Here is a 24,584-nt window from a genome sequence, read left to right as displayed (position 1 = left end):
TCACTTTTCTCACTATACTATGACGTTTTCTGATATTTTATGCCTTATTACATTAAGAAATTTTTTAACATTTTTGTTACTTATTATACACTGTTGCCCATAAAGTTGAAATAATTTTGTTTTCAGACACAATTCTCTGTTTATTCCTATTTAAATGCGTCAGTAATCACTTTTCTCACTATACTATGACGTTTTCTGATATTTTATGCCTTATTACATTAAGAAATTTTTTAACATTTTTGTTACTTATTATACACTGTTGCCCATAAAGTTGAAATAATTTTGTTTTCAGACACAATTCTCTGTTTATTCCTATTTAAATGCGTCAGTAATCACTTTTCTCACTATACTATGACGTTTTCTGATATTTTATGCCTTATTACATTAAGAAATTTTTTAACATTTTTGTTACTTATTATACACTGTTGCCCATAAAGTTGAAATAATTTTGTTTTCAGACACAATTCTCTGTTTATTCCTATTTAAATGCGTCAGTAATCACTTTTCTCACTATACTATGACGTTTTCTGATATTTTATGCCTTATTACATTAAGAAATTTTTTAACATTTTTGTTACTTATTATACACTGTTGCCCATAAAGTTGAAATAATTTTGTTTTCAGACACAATTCTCTGTTTATTCCTATTTAAATGCGTCAGTAATCACTTTTCTCACTATACTATGACGTTTTCTGATATTTTATGCCTTATTACATTAAGAAATTTTTTAACATTTTTGTTACTTATTATACACTGTTGCCCATAAAGTTGAAATAATTTTGTTTTCAGACACAATTCTCTGTTTATTCCTATTTAAATGCGTCAGTAATCACTTTTCTCACTATACTATGACGTTTTCTGATATTTTATGCCTTATTACATTAAGAAATTTTTTAACATTTTTGTTACTTATTATACACTGTTGCCCATAAAGTTGAAATAATTTTGTTTTCAGACACAATTCTCTGTTTATTCCTATTTAAATGCGTCAGTAATCACTTTTCTCACTATACTATGACGTTTTCTGATATTTTATGCCTTATTACATTAAGAAATTTTTTAACATTTTTGTTACTTATTATACACTGTTGCCCATAAAGTTGAAATAATTTTGTTTTCAGACACAATTCTCTGTTTATTCCTATTTAAATGCGTCAGTAATCACTTTTCTCACTATACTATGACGTTTTCTGATATTTTATGCCTTATTACATTAAGAAATTTTTTGACATTTTACGCCTTACTATACTATGACGTTTTTTGGCGTTTTTATGCCTTATTATAGTATGACCTTTTTTGGCGTTTTTATACCTTACTATACAATGACGTTTTTTGACATTTTATGCCTTATTACATTAAGAAATTTTTTGACATTTTTGTTACTTATTATACACTGTTGCCCATAAAGTTGAAATAATTTTGTTTTCAGACACAATTCTCTGTTTATTCCTATTTAAATGCGTCAGTAATCACTTTTGACCAGGTGCAATGATTACATTATGTGTCCCAATTACCCAGATGAAATAAAATAAATCACATTGTCACAATCATTTCATGGAAAGAGGTAAAAAATATTTTATTCCAACTTTATAAGCAACAGTGTATTGTGACATTTTTTTACACTTTTAAGGCTTATTATATTGTGACGTTTTTTGACATTTTTATGCCTTTCTATACTATGACGTTTTAATGCCTTAATATATTCTGACTTTTTTTGCCTTCACATATCATGACATTTGAGACCAAATCTATGCCCTTGGCTAAATCGAATTCTGCTTAGGGCTGCATAAAGGCTGGGGCTGGCTCTGCCTTATCCAAAGTGTTAATAAAAAATTTGAAATTATGTCTTTCAATTTAACAGGTCCACAGCAAAGACAAGAAGTATGTATGTAAAGTGTGCAGTCGAGTCTTCATGTCAGCAGCCAGTGTCGGAATCAAACACGGCTCCCGTCGCCATGGCGTCTGCGCTGACTGCTCCGGCCGGGGCATGGCCGCACTGCTGGACCACAACGGGGAGGTGGGTGGAGACATTTCTCCGGAGGAAGAGCTGTATCCCGGCGATCGTTTCCACGATGACCAGGCAGAGTGTGATGGCGATGGAGAGGGGGAGGAGGAGATGATGGTGGAAGGGGACGGAGAAATGATGGGAGAAGGGGAGGAAGAAGGAGGGAAGTGGAAGGACTCAGGGATGACCACTGAGGCACATGGAGCACTGGACAATGAGAAGGAGGAGAGTGACTCCTCGGCACAGGAGGGGGAGCAGCAGAATGGGAGTGAGAGGGACTTTGCCTGGATCTCCTAGAACCTGTTAGGCTCCTGTTAGTGGCTCGTCAACCAATCTCTGAAGATCTCTTGCGATCTCTTGGGCAGAAAACTCTGCTCTCTTTACCCATTCGTCCCACCGTGGGCAGGCCTTCCTTTGAATGGAAATGCTGTAGGGTGATGCGCGACAATGATCTAAAACCATTATGAGTATCACACTCAAACGCACACACACACACACACACGCACGCACACACACACACGCACGCGCACACACACACACACACACACACACACACACACACACACACACACACACACACATACATACACTTAGGCTATTCTCAACCTTGACTGCCATAGTAGAAGAAGAGTGGTCAAGAGATGGCTCAAGTGCAAGGCTTTTTCTGCTTACCTCCTTTACTTCTGATGCAGTGTTTTTGTGTTTCTTTTTCTTGAGGGTTCAGGCCAGAGTCCAGTAGTTTTCTACTCTGCCACAACAGGAATCAACGAGGACGCTGCCAAGGACATGGCCAACGCTAGACTGCAACTTTACTGCAACTTTGTATGTTTGCCATCACAATCACCATGGAAACCAAGGATCACTGACAGTGTAGGGAAAAAGCCAGGCGAGGGGGGGAGGGAGAGGGGGTATCTTGGTCCCACCTTGGGTGTAATGCTTCTAGGGAAAGTGTCTCTCTGTGAGTGAAGGGAGAGTCTAAATCTATTGCAAAGCTACGTGTGTCAGAGGACCGGGCAGCCCGATGGCACATTGATGCAGAGTCCTACTGCCACAGACTTGCACTTTAATGACAACTGACTCCTATCAAAGCCCTGAACCCGTGGTTTACATTTTTGATCTGATCTTTACTTACCTAAACAACTCGGTGACCGCACCTACCTTTAAGGATATACTTTATGTCCTCTTGACTGTTATCACGATATAGAGATCACTGAATCTTTGTGCAGATTGCTGTTTATATAGCCTTTGCCTTTCAGTGGGGTCCTTAATCTTTTCTTCACTTAAGTTTACCACACGGTTTCTATCGATCCATTCCAACATACTCCATCATACTGGAGATTTGACAAATGTACATATGACTTTTGGGATTTTTAAAGGGGAGTGAAGTGTGTGTGAGACAGAGAGACAGAGAGAGACTGAAAAAGAGTTTTACAGTGTATGGAAGAGTCTTAAACCTCTTTTTACACAAAGTGCACATCAGTTACACTGTTTCTGCTTCTCTGTTTGGAAAACCAACACAAGCACACAGTGGTTCCACATGACCTACACTATTAACTCTTTCTGTCTCTCTTGCCGTCTCTGGTTCAGTTTCTCTCACACTGGAGGTTTTGATGATAGGACCTGAGAGCCATGTCTCTCACACCTAAGGAGGAGCTGCCTTTGTTTAAAAAAAATGTTTTTTGTTCTGTTTTGGGTTTTTTTTGTTTGGTTTTTTTTTCTGTTTTTGGTCATGTTATTCCAATTTCTGAACACAAAATATGCAGACTCTTTCCATGGTTTTCCTTCTTTTGGTCACATATTTTCTCCGGCTTTGTAAGGTTAAAAGAAGAGGATCAAAATTGTGCTTGAAATTCAGAGTTTGATATTTGTAGAGAGTGTAATATTAATTTGTTTTGTTTAACAGCTATTTATTGAAAAGCCTGTTTGTCGATTCCTGATTTTTGAGAAATCATTCCCTCCTCACTCTCTCTCTCTCTCTCTCTCACTCTCTCTCTCTCTCTCTCTCTCTCTCTCTCTCTCTCTCTCTCTCTCTCTCTCTCTCTCTCTGTCTCTCTCTCTCTCTCTCTCTCTCTGTTGTGTGGAACAGGATGGGTGTTTGTATGCAAGAATGTTTGAGTGTCCAGTGTCCAAAAAAGAAAGTCTATATTGATTTATTAAGATTCTTTCCACGTTTTTTGGCAAAGTTATTGACAATTCAAGTGAGGCAGATGACATGTCTTATTATTATGATTATCAGAACTATGATTACTGTTGTTGATGTTACTATTATTAATTATTATTATTAAGTGCTGGATGCTAAGCTTTATTGTGTGTTCTTTTTTTGATATTTTATATCTTGTATAAGAAAAAAAGCTTTTATACTTTGCCTTGTTGTGGACAGCAAGCCATGGGGCTTTTATCAACCTTTTATTGTGCCAGTTTACGCTTTTTCTGTCGTATTTGCTTTTTTTACCAAGGGGGAAAACAACTTCACTGTCAAACTTCTCTGTTAGATATTGATTGAAACATATATTCAGCACACGCTTTTGCATCACTAATGTACACTAATTGATTAATATCGAACCAAAACCAATCTAGTACCTTGTATACATGAAGTGCTTTTGTTTCACAGTCTGTGTGTGCAGGTGCTTTTGGATTTATTGTTGTGGTTAACAGTTTTGTTGTTGGGTTGTTTTTATTTTTGAACCTGTCACTATTTGTCACAGTTTGAAAAAAAAAAAAAAGTGCACATGTTATGGTATTATTGTGAATATGAAGGGCTGCGTGGAAGAACTGGCTAGCTTTTGAAGACTGCATCTTGAAACCAAGCTGATTTTATTTTATTTTTTCTAGTTTCTACTGTATCACGCCTTCGCATGACACACAATCAAGTAGAAATGCAGCATGCAGACCGAAGGCTGTCGAGTCTACACGCTGTATTTCTATCCGCCAGCGTTTTACTGGCTTGAACTTTAGTTCATTTACATAAAGGGAAAGTGAGCGCTGCAGTAGTAACTCTGGGAAATATTTTGTTGCCAGTGCTGGTCGTACACATCAGGCCTCCCTGCTACAGGTGCCATGGACTGCACTTCCCATAAACCCCCACTGAGAAAATCAGTACAATGCGATCTGTGATGCTTTCTTCATGTCTGGCAATGTCTTTATTTTATTGGTATTATTTATTGTGTTTTTGTTTGACCCATTTATTAAATAGTTGTACTTTTCTGGGGTGAAAAAAGAAGAAAGACAATGGGGTAGGATTTTTATGAATGTCAATGGTGGGTGTGGAAGGAGCCCATGATCAGTGACAAATCTCTGTCCTGTGGTGCTGTTGTGGCCACTTGAGAGACGTCTGGATGTATGTGTGACTCCCCGTTCCTGCGCTCTTCTCACAACCTGTACTGTATGTCTTCTTCCTCATACTGGGTTGTACTTCAGGAAAACGTCTGCCATCAACCCCTCAATATGTGCCTCAATGACATTTCACCTGTGTGCTTGTGAGAGTGCTTGTTTCCGAGAGACGACTGAATATTTGTATTGATGGAAAGAGATTACTGAGATGTGACTGATCAGATTAGAGGTGCAAAATGTTTGAGGATAAAACTTCAAAGAGACAAATCATGATGGGCGACTAGATTCTCCTTCCCACCGTGTGTTGATGACCTTTTGTGCCCTGATTCTGTGGTCTTAACTGCATGCCTGTGTTCATTTTGTCATACCAAAGCGACGTCTTCGGCATCTGCACACAACTGTCTCATTCCACGATGCAAAACTGGAACTATTTGCTCTTTTGCAGATGAATATGGGTATTCTTAGACGTGTACAAATTGCAATCCTCATTTAGCCTGTATAGCTTGATTCACACGTGCAAATCATGAAGCCATAGATATGGGTATATCTATATTATACTATATTTCAAAATTGGCGCTTTTTACTTTAGATTTTGTTCTTCTACTAAGAGTGATGTGTGTATACCTTCATATATATGAATTTATATTACTATTATATATTATTTATTTTCCTCTCTCAAGTTTCAGAGGGTCTTTAATTTGTAAAAGGTTGCCCTTGAAGCTTGAGGTTTGTTTATTTTCATTGGGAATATTGTTCAATATGATACTGACTTTATATTGATGATTATCATAAACCTGTGTTTGTAACAAAATGTGTTAAATAATCAAAAAAACCTGTCCTGTTTTTACACCTGTTTTGTTTTGGGCAGATTTAAGTGCTCTTGTGCAGATATTTTTGGTTGATAGTACTGATCACAAAACATTTTTACAGTCAACCATGAGCCTCCTGTTTTGATGTTGGGGCTGGCCCGCCGGCCATCCAAGCCTCTTTCTAACTTCATGTTTAGTGGAAGAATTAGCTTGACTATTATTTGCAAAAACCAATCAGTCTCAATAAATTTTGAAATTGCTGCTGTAAAGAAGTGACCAATGTGTGCTGTGGCTTTTATTTTCTTGTTCCCGTCGGGGAAGTTTATGGAACTAGTCTTGTCATTACAACTGCTGCCCACAAGGGGTCAGAATAGACAAGTCAAAGACAGTATACACTGGAATGAATTCAGTCTACAATCTTACACTGCCACATTTCCTTATTTGGAAGATTTCCCATTATAAACATCTCCTGCAGTGATTTATTAATCCACATATTAAAGTTGAATAAAAAATAAAAAAGAAAATGGCAGCAACCGTCTTCCATTCAGGTTTATTTTCTTTCTGTCACATTACATCACATAGATCACATTATCAGCATCATACATGGTCATCCATCTTTCCAAGCACTACTCATAGGCTTGACATTCATACAAATACTCTGAGTGCACCACTCCTCAGAAAGTGCTTCCTCCATGTGCGTGGGACTGCTGATGAAGACCAGAGGCTGAGCCCACACACAGGAGAAATCTTGCCCTCCAGTGAAGACCCAAGGCTGATTTCACGTTTCCCTCAAAATGCTTTTAGCGCTGTATGTGTGTATGTGTGTGCGCTGGGCTGCGATGATCATCTTTACATTTAGAGAAAAACAAACTTAATCAGCCTTGGGTTATCAGTTTCTGAAAGGGGAAATCTAACACATAAAACCCTTCAGTGTTGTATCTCCTAACAAGAAAACAAACAGGAAAAAAATTGAGCGATGCTAGACATGCAAAACAACCTCAAACTCAGCCAGACAATCAATCAATCAATCAATCAATCAATGAGAAAACAAAAACATAGCAAAAGTCAGTTTTCACACCGGCCAGTGTAAGGCTCAGTAAAAACACAACAGGAAAAAAAAATGGTCATGAAATGAGAGATCTGACACACAGAGGGTAAAAGCCTGGACAAACAATAAGAGCACAGTAGAAGAAGCCGAAAACTGAGTGGAGCTGCCATTGCAATGCATTTACATTTGATTTGGAAGGAGATCTATTGGCTTTGCTGCTGCTGGTTCACGCACAAATGAAAACTGACATTCAAGAAAGCAGCACATAGATTTTGACATATTTGGAAAAAACGAAGGCTTTTTTTTTTTTATGCACATTTCAAGGGTTTAGTTTAGCTTAATATACTGGGTAAAGGCTTGGGTGGGACCACAGTAAAGCTGGATAGCACAAGAACAGGAAATGGAAAAGAACAAGGTGATCGGAGAAGAATCACTGTAGTGAGAAGGAAATGGGAAGGATATGTCTATTGGGAAACAAGTGGAAGACACTAGAAGCGTGCTGTCTGTTGGAATGTGCACGGCAGGATAAAGATTTCCGCAAGGTTACAATTTTCATCATGACCAAAGGTTGATGGTTATCCTGCCTAACAACAACTTAACATCACAACCACAAACAACATCCACAACAACGACACACATTCCGAGAAAAAAAAAAAAAAATAGTACTATTTGGCGGGGAGAAAGACAAAAGACAAACAGCAACAGTGTGAGCGAGTTGCCCAGATGTCACCAAAAAGCTCAAGTTAGTTCTTGTTCCATTATAAAGCATCTCATTGCACAAAGTAAGATAGTAAAGCAATACTGCATGGTTGTGTTATGAATTAGCAGTGTGGCGACAGCTGTCAGTGGGTGTTAAAAGATTTGGATATCAAAAATCAGGACGCGCTACTGGTTGACTACAGGCGGTACAAACTAGCCAGCAAATAAAACAACAGAAAAGACTTTTTATTTTTGTAGGTTTTATACATTCAACAGGTTTTGTTTTTCTCCCCTTTGCCTCTAAGCTACAATATACATTGAATCTTTATGTGTTATGTTCACTATAGCTTCTCAATCGACTTTTTTTTAAAAAAAAAAAAAAAAAAAAGAAAAAAATATTCTGAGCAACTGTACTGTAAAAAAGTTTCCTTTTCATATAACAGAGAAACAACAACAACGAAAACAACAATATATGAAAAAGCCTCACGGTTCTCTTTTGTTGCATATGTACAAGAAAGCCCTGAAACTGCAAATCCATCTACATCGTCACTGCGCATCTCGTGTCTGCTTTCCATCTACTGTCAATCCCCAGTTTCCCTGCACACCCATGAAGTCAACTTCAATCTCCATCTCTCGTTTACTAGGTGAAAGTTTTTAATCGTTGATCTATTTCGCAAAAAATCACCAATAAAGTTCTCTTGTCCGAGATCTGTACACAAGAGCAACTTTGTACCCAGAGTTTCTTTCAGGCCACGATGACCCAAGCTGCACTCAGCCGTGTCGAGCCGAGCCGAGCCGAGCTCCTAATGATGCAGCCTGGGTTTTAATCTTCACGGGCCAGTTTAGTGCAACTCGAAAAAAAAAAAAAAAAAAAAGGGGGAAAAGGGGCCAACAACCACATGAGCCTGTTAGCTTAACATGTGCTAACAGTCCCATTCACTGCCAGCAAAAGCATTGGCCTCTAACCCTGCTGGTGGAATCTAAAAGTGCTTACACTGAGGATGGAGAGAGAGAGAGAGAGAGAGAGAGAGAGAGAGAGAGAGAGAGAGAGAGAGCCGATGGGTTGCATTTGACACTCGATCTATGACCAAACCAGAGATAACAGAATCAAAAGTGGTATCCAGCACTAATAACAGTATCTACAGTTACCACCTCAGCTCAGTAAAATGTAAAGAAGCATGAACCTGTTTTTTTTTTCTTTTTTTTATTGAAGTAAAGAAAGCACAAAGATGAGCTTTACGGATAAAAAAAAAAAGTGTGTATTGTGAAAAAACTCCAGGCAATTAAACACTGTGAAGCATCTGCTATCAAGACGATAACGTGTAGCTGCTGACTGAGACCGGTGTTTTCCTATCACTGAGACAAGGCAGGTGCTGTTTTCGGCCCTTGGCACTCCTCCAAGGAAAAGGCAAAGTGACTGACTACCTAAGTACCACACTGTACTTCTCAGTACCACACTTCTGCAACTGCCAGCACCACTATGTTTAGTACGATAAATCTGACACAGAGAGAAAGACATCAACTGTCAAGATCACTTGCTAATAATGGGGGACCCCAGAGGTACAGAACCCCGATCCCTGACACCCCATTTATTCCATCGGGCAGTGACGACATCCCGCCCACCCCCTCGAAAAAAGAAAATCCTTTCACTTCAAAATTTGTGTATATAAAATGTCCATGTATAAAAACATGTCTTTGCGCAGTGCAACATAGTGCAATTTCATTAGGTCAGTATACCTTTTTCCTTTTTATGTTCTTTTCATTGGCACTTTGTGAAGTTTCTGATCGGAAGAGGCCTGCCGCCTGCTCTCACAAGCTGAGAGAGAGGGAGGCCTAGCTTATCTGGGATGCCACTGGAATAAACACTTTACAGGTAGGATCAGTAATTTTCAAAACAATATGGTGGTTTATAACAGGAACTGAATGAGATATTAAGCAGTACTATCACAGCAACCATGTGTGCTTAATGTTTCTGCCCATTGACTTCAAGCCGGCAATGAGCAATCAGGCATCTGCTTCTCGTCTTTCATCGAGAAGTGATAACTGGTCACTTGTAACGTGGTGTCGGCCGACAGCAGACAGCGCAAGTGACCCTGTGGTGACAGAGGACAGTGCAGGTGTTTCTATGGCGACAGAGGTCTGAGAAGTCGCACTGATCCTCAGTCAAGGCGTCTGCTCAAAGTTGGCCTGCTCACACAGGGAAGGACAGGCACTGTGTGTGTATGTGTGTGTATGTATGTGTGTGTGTGTGTGTGTGTGTGTGTGTGTGTGTGTGTGTGTGTGTGTGTGTGTGTGTGTGTGATAAGTTACTATGGTGATCAGGTAAGCTCAGTGTCAGGAGCGCTTCAAAAGTAGAGAACACACAGCAGAACCTACATTCAAAAAGCTGCTAACACACAGCGCAAAGGTGAATCTCTTCAAAAAATATACATCTACTGTCATGACTGCCTATGTGAGCAGATCAGAAAAAAACCTGTTAAAGGGTCTTTTTTCCTCTTGTGGTGTTTTTCCTTCTGTGGATTGTAGGTCTAAGGATAGAGGATGTCTTAAGTGGTACAGACTGTGAAGCACCTTGAGGCAAATTAGTGATTTTGGGCTATATAAATAAATTAATTGACTTGACTATATGGTTGGGTATGGGCAGCAGATTATCATCTTAAAAAGCCCAGTATTGTCTTTATCACAGTTATTTAAATCTGAAGTGTGACTGAGTCGACTCAGAGCAGGTTAACACCAACTGTACATTACGAATGAGGGGAAAATAAAAAAAAAGTTCAACTCTTGTGGAAATTTTTCAATGCAGGAATTACATAAAAACATTCTTAATTATGACCACTGATGTGTGGTTCAATCTTCTACTTTCATTAATAATATCACCAATAAGAGATCATCAGATTATGTTCTAATATCACTGTTTTTCTTTTGTGGAAACCCTCCTGTGTCGCAGAAGAGGATATCTTATAACTATTTCTAGAAAACAGAGTTGTAAGATTGCTTCTGACGTCTTTGCATCTTTTCTACCTCTTTTTGTTTTATATCTTGGACAATTAATAGAGAGCTACGAAGCAAGTAACAAATTGGATTTTAACATTAAAGGGTGCTATTCTCTTAGGATGGCCAATATTGCTGGAGATTGCGACAAAAACAAATATGACAGGGATAGATCAAAAAGTTTACAATTTCTAACTATCTAAAAATCTACCACCTATATCTCATCTAAAGCTTGGAAAACTTGACCCATCATTAACTATTACAGGCTTATTCTAAAAAGTACGACTCCACTTTGGTACAACATCTTAAAACTTTTGCTACTTTTACTTAATTTGATTCTTACTTTTCATTTTCAAATGTCAGACCAGAGTGAAAGATAATTTTAAAGGATTAAACACATCTAGTGAAAACATAAGGAAAAGTCTCAATTTCTATCAAGTTAGGTTTGGTATCTACAAATTGTTGCACTGCTGCTTTATGCTAATTATTCCAAAGATTAAAGACTGGATAAGATGTCCATTTCAGACTGTGAGAAATGAATTAGAATGCCTGACTTATTATCAGGTAGTGATTGTTGGGTTACGATCTCTATATTATTTACCTACATACATAATTTACATCAGTCAGACCGTAAGTTAAAGTTTCAAAGGGCAGTTATCATTCATGTATCATTCATTGTGGTAAACAATCTCTTTAAGAACATGAGCTGTCAAAGGAAAACATGAGCCTTTCTGCCTCAATCGCCCTAATAACAATGACAACCATAAAGCAAAAAAGACAATATTAAAATGCTCTAATTCTGCTGATTGCACAGTGCAACTGCTAGTTGCTTAAGCAACTCATTGTTGAAAATAAACTCTGTATAAGAAATAGTTATCGACTCTCTCAGTTTTTCGCTGTGGTTACAGTGATACTCTAAAAGTCAACCTTTTTCTTCAAGGTGCATATCTTTAGGGTACAAGTATAGAAAAGAAGAGAGGGAAATATATAGGGAAAATATATTTCATATATCGTGTACATCCCTCTAAAATATTTTGGAAAGTCAAGGAAAACTCTTTGTACCACTTGGTGTGAAAGTTTTGTGCATTTCTGGAAAATTACAAGAAGTGTCGCTGGCTGTACTGAATGTGATTGATGAACATGTTGTTAGATATGGAACAATATGTGTTTAAACATACAGTCGATACCTAGTAAGGCTGCAGAAGACAGTGATGTTAGATTCGGTATTGATCTTACACCTAAGCTGTCAGCTGTAAGCGAACAGGTCTTTTGCCTTTGGTAGGTTTTAAGTCCCTTAAACAGTGACAATGAAAAACGGATATGCTACAGAGGTCTTACTGAGCAAATCTGGTGTTAACCCTTGAACCTCCTAAGAGTCATTATCCACCTCGTAAACAGTAGCTTACATGATGCTCCTATAATGAAAAACAGAGTATACCAAAAAGCTTATCTGTAGTCTTTCAACATTGCCTTGAGTTGAGGCCGTGAGAAATGGCGAGAAACAAAAATCAAATCAGAAGGTTCAGAATCCAATTTAAATGTTTCTTTTTTTCCTTATTCATCAACAGAGTGAAAATGTCTCAGTCTTAGAAAAAGTCTCCAAACCTGCATAAAGTTTTTTTTTTCTTGCTGATTTAGTTTTTAGTTGTTTTTACCCACCAGTTTTATTTTCTCTTTGTTTTTGGAAACGGAAAAGAGAGAAGGCAAAGCCCCTACTGGGCCAGAGGAAGCAGCACTGAGAGCTCCATTGTGAAGAAATCTCCCCTCGTCTCCCTCAGTGGAAGAGTCCACATCGCTGTCGCTCTGAGTGAGGAAGAGCTCATCTCACAGACGTGGGAAGGGGACTGGATTAGTCGGTGAATCTCTGACAGGCTTTTTTCCAGCGACAGGCTGTGCACCACATGTCTCTCTTCTCCATGCCGTACACCTTTCGGCACTTCTTTGCCTCCCCACGGGGTTTCCTTGGTAACAGCAGATGTGACAGCATAAGGACATGCACACAGACTTCTAGGCTCCCACACGGGCAAAAAAACACATATATGTACAATGCGCTAGAAGGCACCTAAATGTGTCCATGAGCATGTAAGTCTTTCCCTTAAACAAGCCAATTACTGTCAAGTATGAACATGAATTAATACAGAGAAACCATCTTTGAAGTGGTTGATGATTTCATGCAAATACATTTTTTAAATTTGATCTGATGTTTGATCTGATGTGAGTCAGCGCCAGAGCAGTGCAGGGTGCTGGCGGTGCAAAGTGTGTTTAATGTGACTCTGGTTGGGCCTTACGAGAAAGTCAACAGAGGCCAGATACTATTCAGAAATTTTAACATTAGAGCAATGAAATAAATTTGTGTCTCCATGTCCTTATTTTACATCCCACTGGCAATAAGCTATTAATTAACACACTGCTACAAATGTAATTATATTCAATTATTTCTGTGTTTGAAGGGTTAGGACAATTTAAGAAAGAAAGAAAGAAAGAAAGAAAGAAAGAAAGAAAGAAAGAAAGAAAGAAAGAAAGAAAGAAACACAATTTGGTATTGATATCCTTCACTGCTGAATCATATGATTAAGATGCAAAATATATTAACACAGTCCCATATATTAGAATCATAGAGATAACTGCAGTACTCTTTGCCCCACTTTTTTTTTGATTTAAACAGAATCACTTCTAACACAATGACACAGACACATGCACACAGAAAACGGCTGCTGCATACCTGGTTCCTGGTATTGACTTGGCTGGTGGCGTTATTAAAGCATGGGTCTTGTTAACAGTGGTGTGTGTGTTGGCTGCCGGCTGCCGCTTTTCACCGATGCTAACTGTTCGGACGTGAGTCACAGGCCCCTGCAAAAGTGAAAAGACATCATGAGTGCATTGTTCAATACAGTACTTATAGAGTGACACCTCATGGTGTCTGGTCTGGTCAGTTATCAGAAAGACAAAACCTTTATCCCTGTCAGAATAAACTACAATAATTTATAGTAATACTGGTGTACCAGTTTAACTAACTGGTAAGAGTATCTGTAGCTGAACGGAAAAGCTTGCCTCAATAATTTCAGATTGCACATACTGGAATGTGCAAATGATTTTCCTGTTTTTATACATCATCTTTTGGTCTAGCACTGCCACCAAGCCAGCAGTCAATTTCTCTTAGTGTACTCATTACGGTTACATCTTCACTGTAACCAACATGCAAAGCACAGAGATCACAGAGACAGCTTTGGCAACAGCTGCAAACAACTTAAGGATCAGTGTTGTTTACTTTTTGCAGCTTGAAATACTGTTGAACATTTTATACTTTTAGACAGACTTTTGGCCTCAGTCACTATTGTCATTCCTACAGTGCCTTACTAGAAGAACATTCTTTATTGCTTTTGATTAGCAAGAGCCACAATATAACCTTGTGGAGCTCTGTACTGTGCAACTTCAAAAAGCTTTCTATCTTTAGGAGACAGGCACGAGTTATCACAGTCACACGGATGACATCCAACTTTGCATTGCTGTCATTAGGCTTAAAGTTGTCTTTTTTTCTGCGTTTATCACTGAAAAAGCAAAGTACAGACATTGATCTGCTCCTTCATCACCAGCTGGCTGCACTATCTTGATGCTCTCCTTAACTGTTTCCCAAAAAGCAGCACAGTTCAAAATCAATTCATCAAATTCATCTGTACATGTTTCTATCTACAACCAGAAAAGATGGCATTACATACATGTTTTGTGTCCCTGCAGTGGTTGCCTGTCAGGCTTATTATTGATTCTAAGATCCTTTTATTGGTTTGTAAATATTTAAACAGTTCTATGCCTGAGTATGTCTGATGTGCTTTTAAGATACAGTATGTACCTTCCAGATCCCTCAGGTCCTCTGACTGTCCCCTGGTTGTTCTTGGAGCCCAGCCTCTAATTCAAGGCAATGCTGCCTTCAACCATTATGGCTTCTGCCTTTAAAACAGCCCACTAGAGACACTGAGGATTTTACAGAGTAATATTTTAAACTTGTTTTTAACACATATTCCTTCAGTTTCTTTTAGTTTGACTTGTTTTTACTCCATACTAATTTTTTACCCTTTTATTTCTATTCATTTGTATAAGTCTTATATGCACAGCATTGAGACAGCACATACAGTATAATGTTTGCAACAGATATTCAATGTTATTAATGCATGCACATTTTGTTGATGGTTTCTTTTCTTGACTATATGTTAGGGACTTTGAATAGCATCTTTGGATGAACTGTGCTATATCCAGACAGACTGATGCCTTTCTATATAAAAAGGTGACGGTATAGAGAAGCAGGGAGAGAGAAAAACCAGAGCGACAAAAGCTCAAATGGCTACAAGAGGAGAAACAGCAGGAGAGTGGTTAAGATTAAGATAAAAAGGCGTGAGACAAAGCCTCACTCACCGGGACGCCTTTGAAAATGACAGGAGGGGACTGCCACGACACACTGATGCCGTTCCCAGTCCCAGTTCCAGGCCCGGTCCCATTACCACTGCCTAACCCTGCCAGCTCAGGACCCACTGGGATACTCACTGGAGCAGTGGCCTGGAACATGGACAACCACCCCATCGCAGCAAGGAAAGGACATGACAGAGACAACGAGGGACAGGAAAAGTGCAGATAGAAACCGACAGAAAGCACAGAAGAAAGAGATCATATAATTAGTGGGGAATGTATTTCTCCACCTCTTAATGTAAAATGTGCCTTCATATCAATGCTGATTATGAATCAAGACCAAAACCACTTAACACAGAAATCTGTATTTTACATAAACAAAAAAATTTGACAGTTTATCAGTAATAGTGGCAGGCACTTGTAGGCTATGGTACAAAACTGTTTCTAAGAGAGCATAAAAAATAGTAGAGAGTAGGGATGGGTATCGTTAAGATTTTAATGGTACTACTACTCTTACCGAAACTGTTTATTGAGCCGGTACTTAACGGTACTCTTATCGATACTTTTTGAGGAAGAATAAAAAACTTGAACAAACAAAGCATTTGTCACATTTGGGCTGTGTTTGCATCAACTCTAGTAAAGTAGAGCCACACTATTCAAACTCACACCGTTTGGTGTTCTCCACCATCTTTATCTATCTAAAGGTAGGCTACGAGCTTGAGTTGGTGTGTGCCCTGCACTGTCTGGTGTGTGTCACTGGAACAACAGCCCCGTCCCCCTGCCCTCTGCTCACACAAACAGCAGGCAGGCAGAGAGAGAGAGACAGATCTCTCATCTTCTGTGAGAATAGTGAAAATATACATAAATAGACGGATATTTGACAGAGTTGGTGAAATAAATGTGCAAGATAACGTTTATCTAGCGGAGAAAAAAAAAATAAATAAAAAATAAAACGTGACTGCTCCAGCACCGATAGAAGAACCGTTGAGGCCGGAGCTTATTGATACTGCGGTCTTGAATAATGTAGCCCCAGGGCCCGTTAAATACCGGGGCTCGGTACCTATCCCTAGTAGAGAGAACGTGAGGTTAGCAGTAATAAATAGAAGAGAATGAGTATGAGCAATAGACAAAATGAAACATAAGAAGCAATTGCACTTCATATGCATAACCTAAGTCTACTTTACTGTGCATTTTGCGTTGTCACGGCAACTGAAAGCTTAATACTACCGCCAACCACTGTGAAGGACTGAATTCAATATTGAATATTTTAAAGATTTATACTTTAACTAAATATGTTCTTCCAACAGAAAACATTTCATTTTTACCGCCAAGGACAAACAAGTGAGGGGTGCACATGAATTGGTTATGGTTAGAAGAAGAGGAAGAAAAGGAGGAAGGACGAGCAGATGAAGAGGAATGAGGCATAGATATCCAAAGTTGCTACAAAGCTGTTCAAATAAAGTGTTGCAAGCAGGAATTTAAGCATAATTAAATCTCATGACTAAAAGTTTTCTGGCTTAAAATAGTTTGACTTCATTGTTCATGTGAACTTATGTTAATATTTGCAAGAAATTTTTCCCTTTCTCTCCCTGATATATACTCCCACACTAGTGTAGGAGTTAGGTAATTCACCCTGACCTCTGTGCTTTTTGCTACACTGATCTCAAAAACTGCCTCTGCAAATTCCATACGATAGTAAACTGAAACTTTGTGGCTTGGTAACATATGGACTGCTTAATGTTTTTCCTTGTTTTCAATTGTATTGCAATGTTTTTTTTTTTTTTTTTTAGAAATTCAAATTAGTAGTGTAAGTGTGTGTCCAAAATCTCTCTGGTGGCGTGTGTGGATTACCTGGTAGGCGTGGTCAGTGCGGATGTGGCAGAGTGTGGAGGGAGCTGATTGACTGAGCAGTGTCGGGGCATGGCTCTGTGAGCCGTTCATGTTGATGTGTTCGGAGTGAGGGACGTCAGTGAGTGGTGGCGGGAAGACGGGTGGAGGACCGGCTGTGGTGGGGGAGGTGGGTGTGAGGCTGGACAACCCCTCTGTTAGGCTGTCCATGTTGACCTCAATCTCTGAGTAGTAAAAGTCCTCCTCTCCATCACTGTAGTCCGAGTCGCTGTTTCGCCTGCAGGAGAGAAACAGCAACTCAAAACTTAAAAACTACACATCCCCAATTTAAGATTGTTTTAACTCTATTTTAATCTAATTTTAATTTTCCTCTTAAGGTTTGGGTCGGACAGTTTTTGAAGACTATAATGCTATAATGCAAACCTTCTCTTATTGTCCTTGTTGCTTGCTAATTCCTCTGACCACAGCATTTTTATTGATGCATAGCGTCACACTCTGTTGACCACTCACGCTAAGTATTATAAACTTTTCAGCATCTATGCTTAATCGTCTTTGACCATATCTTTATGTTTGTAATACCAGTGAATCTCAAGAGCTGAGAAAATGTTTTTCCCTTTCATTTCAAATCCATAAGCATGAATGCCAGAAAATGCGAAGTACTTACTTTACTGTATGTGTCTGAAATAATTCTACTCACTTCTCTACAATCTGCAATCTCTAACTTGGTGGTCAGGGCCATGATCTCAAATGCTCTCGTTCCTCTGAGGTGCATTAGCCTGAAGACTGTTGCCTGTGCTTGAGGTGGGTTGAGTAGGCCTAAGATATATTGTTACTGCCATCTAGCACAATGTTTTCATGCTGTTAGACTCTGACATTTCTCTGGAAATGAAACAGAAAACATTTCTGTGCACTGAAGAAATACTAGTAAAAATATATTCCATTAAAAAAAATGTCAGTTGTATATTTATTTATGGATGGTTTTAATCTTAGTTCAGTAATCAGCATTGTTTTGAAAATTTCTTATTTTAGTTAGAAAACTGGATTTTTTTCATTAACTTTGCCTAGAGCCACTAATAAAGCTTCCATTTTACCAAAAATGCACTAACACATTTTGCACATTTATACATACTTTGCACATATGTGTGATTGTTTTTATGATAAACTGTAAACATACAAAAAATACTGACAAGAAGAGCACAGTAATCCAAAAAACATTAAGATGGTTTTGAAATACTGACTTGGGAACATAGTGGTCATGAAAAAAGCTTGTGATGTTCCATTTTACGAACGTATCACTGACCACTCTACAAACATAAGCACAGCTGTCATTTATTTGACCAAAGATAGGGGCAGAACGTGGTTACTCTTCTCAACAGCAGGGGGCAGTGAAAGCCAGTGTGCTGCAGAGCTCCTCAGACAAACAGGCTGCTGATGTGTGGACGCTTTTTCCTTCATAAACTGTGTGAGGTTCAGCTAATGAATGAAGTAACCATAGGACTCTGTCTCTCTGTGCATATAGTAATAGATGAACATACAATACTATACTATACAATCTCAAAGTTATTAATACTTTGTATTTCACTGAGTGACAAATACATAATTTTATTTTATGCCAAATGTACCTGCTGGGTAAAAGCAGTCAATGTAATCTGGCGCTTTTATGGATTATAACCTCAGAATAATTTTTTATAAATTGGACCACATATGATACAATGCGCACATGTGTGGAGAAGTGGTGATACACAAGCTCAGCTAGTCAGGTGTGAAGGCAGGCAGGCAGGTGGACAGCATCCAAGCTTTGACAAGTCAGATGTGCGTCACTTTTCTTGTCATAGCACACTATTTACATCAGCACTGACACTGTTACCCTGAAGCTGCAGAGCAAGGATTACTAAACTGACACCTACACAGTGAAGGTCTTTATTAAATTGAAAAACTAAGCCTGCAGTTCTACAAAACAAATAGACGTCATTAGTATCATTGTCCACATTAGCAGAGTGGATTCCTAATAAAATGTATAAATATGACTATACATAAATAAACATTTTTAAATAATGACAACATCTTGAAGATTATCAAACTGTCTGGCAGAGGTGGTGTGTGTGTGGAGGGGTTGAGCTAAGACACTAGGCAGAATGTGAGACCTTATTGAGAAATGAATATTCTAAATGCATCATCGTTTTTTTTTTTTTATTTCAAACCTTTTACTGCATATCTATAAGATGTAAAATAAATGCAGCTAACATTTGATCAAAACTCCCTGCAAATGAGACTGCTGAATCTCAGGACATAATATCTGAGTGTTTGGTTTTCTAGTGATGACTAGCAACTCACCCCAGGTGGACGGTGCGGATGTGTCGCTGGATCCCTGAGGAGGTGCTGAGGACCTTTTCACAGTTCTTCCACAAGCACTTGAACATCACCTTCATGGAGTTCTGAAAGAGAAATTTAGCCCAAAACCAGCATGAGTTGGGTGATTGCCTATGAGGACAACATAATGTCTCACAGAAACAATATCACAAATGTAAACAATAGATAAACTAGACAGTAACTGATGTCCATTTTGCAATCTGTGTATGTATGCTATAACATCCGTCTTTGGATTAGCACTTTGGTTTTGAATAATTTTCTCAGCAATAAAAAAAGATCACCTGTCAGCCATGGTAGAAACTGATAAAACTAAACTTATCATCTGCAGAACACTCATGAGTATTTTAAAGGAAACAGAGATTTACGTAGCATGTGGTATCATGTTCCTCCGTGTGAATCTCACTGGCAGACTCAATAGAAAGGCCTTCGTGGGGGATTGAGTGCCACTCTACAAGGGGCCAAACACTACACCTCATTAGAAAGCTATTAGAACAGCAAGCCTATAAAAATAGAAACCCAATATGTGACAAGTTCAGACACAAACGGAGTAAAAGAGAAAGAGAGAAAGAGAAAAAGACAGGGACAGGGAGAGGACAATGAAACTGTACCCTTCTCTGTCTACCTCACAGTACTTTCATGTTCACTGACAGAATGAAGAGCAAAATAAATGTACTATTTTGATCTCCTCCTGCTGTCTGTACATGCTGTGGGCTGGGGTGAAGATCTATTGCAGCGGAAATAGTGTGGTGTTAGGTGCAGCCGGGGGGTGCCCCTTTCTAATGTTCAACACAACATACAGTACATGTACTAAATATAAGAACTTCCCTATCTAAACACAAACAGGCACACACAAGCATACCTGCAACCTCCTTTTAACCTCTGATCATTAACAATAGGGTTTGAAAATGCTTCTCATATCTGATCCTCCTCATATCTGATTTTACATTAAACCAAGAATACCCCTCCATGCTTCATAAGCAAGCCATGAGGGGATGGACGGATGGATGGAGTGGGTGTTTTTTATTTCAATTCATTTTCTCTTCCACACATCAAGGGCTGGCAGCTGTCCCATGAGCAGGCAGAGACCTGCATCACTGCTAATGAAAGACAGTGGGTGTGTACTCTCATTACCTTTTAAAAGCCTTCGGAGAAAGAAGGGCAAGAAAAAAGGGAGGGAGAGAGCAGGAGAGACAGAAAGAGGGAAACAAAGCAAGAGAAGTCAGAGTAAAACGGGTTTTATCAATGGTTATGTTAAGTCACTACACTACTATTCCTCTGAACTATTTCTTACTGACTGGCTCTCCCTTTCATTGCATTGACACCAACAGGCTATTAAACTAATTGAGTGGTGGTGGCCATATGCATGTCCCCTACCATGCTGTTTGAAACAACCTTCCTAATAAAAATTACACAGCAAAGCTAGTCTTTAATCCCACAAACAATCACAAATCACTTAATTCTCTAAGCGTTTTTCTTGCATCTTAACAGTGTCACAGTAAAACTGGTGATTGCAATGTTTAATAATCCTCTTAACTCACTGCCTGCACAAAATCAAACAGCCTACAATCCAAGGGGCAGCTGCTCATAGAAGGTTTAGACCTCTGGGGCTGGCGTCAGCTGTATCACAACACAAAGCAAGTTAGCTCATGCTTTAGCCCTCTTCCACACAACTCGTGAGTCTATACTCAGCCCAGTTTCATCCTACTTCATTTCCTGTTCGCTTATCTATGGTATGGCATAGGTCTCTGGCAGCATCGTTCTTGGAGTCTTTATGGTTTCATATATTCAGCAGCTCAATAATCTTCACTGCTGCCCCACTCCAGGGAGGTTGAATTGCAAACTCCCACATATTGTACAGTATATGAGCTCTCCTCTGTCACCGTATGACTAGAGGATATACTGAGATTCATTTCTCCCGTTGCTACCTTGAGCATCAATTCTCCTCTCCTCCTCTACACTCTGACTATCCTCATTTTCATGCATCCCTTGAACCCTTTGTTGCTTTCTGCTGATCATCCCTCCCCCGTCTGCCTCCTCTCCTTCGTTCTTACTAAACCTTCCCACCTCTCCCCTTGAAAAGGCTGAAAGGGGGATAGAAAGCTTCCTGACAGTGAAAACACTTTGACGTTCTGGACTGTTGCTATCGTAAAAAAATGAGAGGGGGAGAAGTGAAACAGAGAACATAATCCATCATCCACACAAGCAGAGAGCGACGAGCCGTATGTCAGAGGCTGTTAAACTGCATGGTGCTTACATTTTCTGAATTCTTCTAGTGGGTTTTCCAAAGTCTCTCCCTGCTACTACTTTATAGAAATAACAAAAGCACATCCGAGTTATTTCTCTACAACTGTGGCCCTGAAGTATTACTCAGCGTGTTCTGACTTTTGTTTTTAGTTAAAAGTGGAGCGGACGGCATCTCGGGCTGCAGTGATAACCACAAAACCACGGCTGTGTCAAGCAAAGAGCCGGGTCAAGAAACAGCTCGGTGACTGTGGATGTCTACTTTTCTTTTTAGTTAAAACCCACAATAAAAATCTTCCAGCTGTGTCAATCAAGTCTTTAGACAAAACTATGAACAATGCAGCCATATCAAACAAAGTCTATTAAAGCGTGAAGATCATTGAAGGCTTAATTGGTCACATCTAGAAAGGTTCATTTTGACTTTTTCTGTCATCAACTCAATTCTAAAATACACTTAATATGTATAGAAAATGACACAGGTATTACACTGCTTTGTGCCTTACTAATAACAAAATTCATAAAGAATAAATTGGAAGGTGAAAAGTGCCACATTACATTGTTGCATGCACAGCATGTTAAATTAGCATAATAGCAGATGCTGGCTGGGAACAAAATTGTTCAAATTTGCTTCAATGGGATATGACATGCAGAAATTTTGAAATTTTCATATATTTCCCATATATGAAAATAAATAAATAAAAGATACAATTAACTATTCACATAACAAAATTCACAGTGACAAGATATGAGGCAGGACTTGACATGAACATCACATCAGACACCCATCTTTACCTTTCGTTTGCGAGGTATGGGGTCCTCAAACATGAAGTGCGTGCTCTCTGTGACATCCTCACTGACATCATCACCCTGGGATGAGAGCAGGAAGTTCTTGTTGGTATCGTTGGACAGAGGTGGGGACGGTGTGGAGGGCACCGATTGGTCGCTGGCATCCCAGCTCCAGTTGCCACTGGTGGAACTGCTGTAGCTTGCTGACAGCACTTCTTTCCAAGCCCTGTTGGCTGGCTCTGGGACTGCAGTTTAAAGAATACACACAGTTAACTTCAGATTAACAGCAACACAATATATATAATATATAATATAAATGTATAATCCTACCTCTGAAATGGAAATAAAAATCTCTAAGAGGCCCTAATATATATGTATATAAACCAATACAGCCTGTTTGATATGTACATTCTAATATCTATAATACCTTACATGTAGTAGATTCTGTCCTAACATTTTTCATTAAGCTATACTGTGCTCTGCTGATTAAGCCCAACACAGCTTTGATTTCCTGGACAGGTAATGTATTATTTCTAAGTCTTGTCCCACAAACCCTTTCTATACATTTAGGCTTTTTCACAAATCCAATAATGCTTAACCCATAAGACTTAATAATCACACTGACTTGATCTGACTTTTACTGAGGGAAAATATGTAAAAAAAAAAAACAAAAAACAAAAACAAAACTGGAACTTTGAGTAATCCACATCATGTACGCTGGGGATTAATTTATACCAACCAATAACTATATCCTATAGAAATTTAAGGAGTTGAATCTCAGTTCAAATGAATATGTAGCATTGATCAATTTGTGTATGAGGGTTACTGTACTACTTCACAGAAATCCCTAGAGTAGACCATGTGACAACTTTTAATGTCAAGCTACACAAATCATACAAAAGCCATTTTGATGTTTAAGGAGTGTCAAGGGAGGTGTGGAGTGAGCGGTGTTAATAGTTGGGATGCATAATGGAACATTTACCCAAACTCCCAACCTACACACATGTGCAGACATTTTTATGAGTCTTAACCAAACTGTGATGAATCAACGATGTCAACCAACATCCCCTCTCTGCAACACTTTGTATTAAATAAACCTTTCATCAAATTTAGCTCCACCTAAACCCACAGCATCCTCGGCTCCTGGCTAGATCTGAAGACTCCTGAATACTACAATAAAAACTTACATTACTATCGATTTATTTGTACTTTGATACAGCCATGTACAGTTACTAATAAGTGCTGGGTTTAGTTAAACGTGCATGCATACAAAGATAAGGGAATAGTGCTAATACTACCTCCCATTGGATGAATCCAGGTTAGCACATAGATGACTCAGCATCTTAGTCTATGTCAGGGTAAACTAACATCAAGTGATTTATGAGTATTCCTTTCCACCTAACTGACAATGAGTAACACATGATTTAAAGTGATTTGTTTAATATGGTAGATGAGTCAGTATTTGATGGAGTAGCTGAAGGTACACCAAGTACACGGATAAATGCAGCTGACGCTGAGGCAGTGGTGTTACCTGTGGATGCAGAGGAAGGGTAGAGCACCAAAGGGGATGTGGACAGTGAGGTCAGGACGGCGGCAGCCATCACCTCCTTATCAGCATGACCTGAGGGCTTCCTGCAAAACACACAAATATAGGTTGACCACACAGGCATATGTTTGACATTAATATTTGTTATGTGTAACAAATCAAACTTAAGTCATACACTGTAAAAGAATTGTTGTTTTGATTGTTTATCCGAGTAACGGAAAATGATTTTATAAGAAGAAGCCTGGCCTTGTCCCCATAGAAAGCTACAAATCCCTGTAGCCCCTAAAAATATCAAGAAATTTGATATAGATAACAAATCCAGCAAAAGAAGCCAGTGCACACAGAGACACATGGTTATGTGTACAGAAGATCTCGTGGAACTTTCTGTTTCTGTGTACATTTGAGTATGTGAATGTGTGTGTGCATGAGGATGTAATGGAAAGCCTCTAGAGAGAAAAGGTTTTGTGGTGTGTTTCTGCGCAGCTTTTGCAACGTTGCTTAGAGAGAGGGAG

General features: G+C 38.9%; 2 protein-coding genes across 3 annotated transcripts in view; one reads left to right on the top strand and one right to left on the bottom strand.

Annotated features, from left to right (window-relative positions):
• zbtb46 (zinc finger and BTB domain containing 46) overlaps positions 1-2,501 on the top strand; it is a 65,119-nt gene extending 62,618 nt beyond the window's left edge. For both annotated transcript variants that reach the window (XM_022739241.1, XM_022739243.1), the window contains exon 6: positions 1,863-2,501. In XM_022739241.1, coding sequence (XP_022594962.1) covers positions 1,863-2,303 — 441 coding nt within the window. In that variant the 3' untranslated portion in view covers positions 2,304-2,501. The remainder of the gene's footprint in view (positions 1-1,862) is intronic.
• Positions 2,502-10,162: 7,661 nt separating this feature from the next.
• slc2a4rg (SLC2A4 regulator) overlaps positions 10,163-24,584 on the bottom strand; it is a 36,577-nt gene continuing 22,155 nt past the window's right edge. Inside the window, exons 3-8 of the mRNA XM_022739240.1 lie at positions 24,058-24,158; positions 22,533-22,771; positions 19,464-19,564; positions 17,133-17,406; positions 13,606-13,733; positions 10,163-12,844 (exon numbers count right to left, since the gene is read on the bottom strand). Of these exons, the coding sequence (XP_022594961.1) occupies positions 12,733-12,844; positions 13,606-13,733; positions 17,133-17,406; positions 19,464-19,564; positions 22,533-22,771; positions 24,058-24,158 (955 nt within the window). The 3' untranslated portion in view covers positions 10,163-12,732. The remainder of the gene's footprint in view (positions 12,845-13,605; positions 13,734-17,132; positions 17,407-19,463; positions 19,565-22,532; positions 22,772-24,057; positions 24,159-24,584) is intronic.

This window comes from Seriola dumerili, unplaced genomic scaffold (assembly GCF_002260705.1).
Source record: "Seriola dumerili isolate Sdu_G_001 unplaced genomic scaffold, Sdu_1.0 BDQW01000043.1, whole genome shotgun sequence".
Lineage (NCBI taxonomy): Eukaryota > Metazoa > Chordata > Actinopteri > Carangiformes > Carangidae > Seriola > Seriola dumerili.
This window is presented reverse-complemented; position numbering and strand designations above follow the sequence as displayed.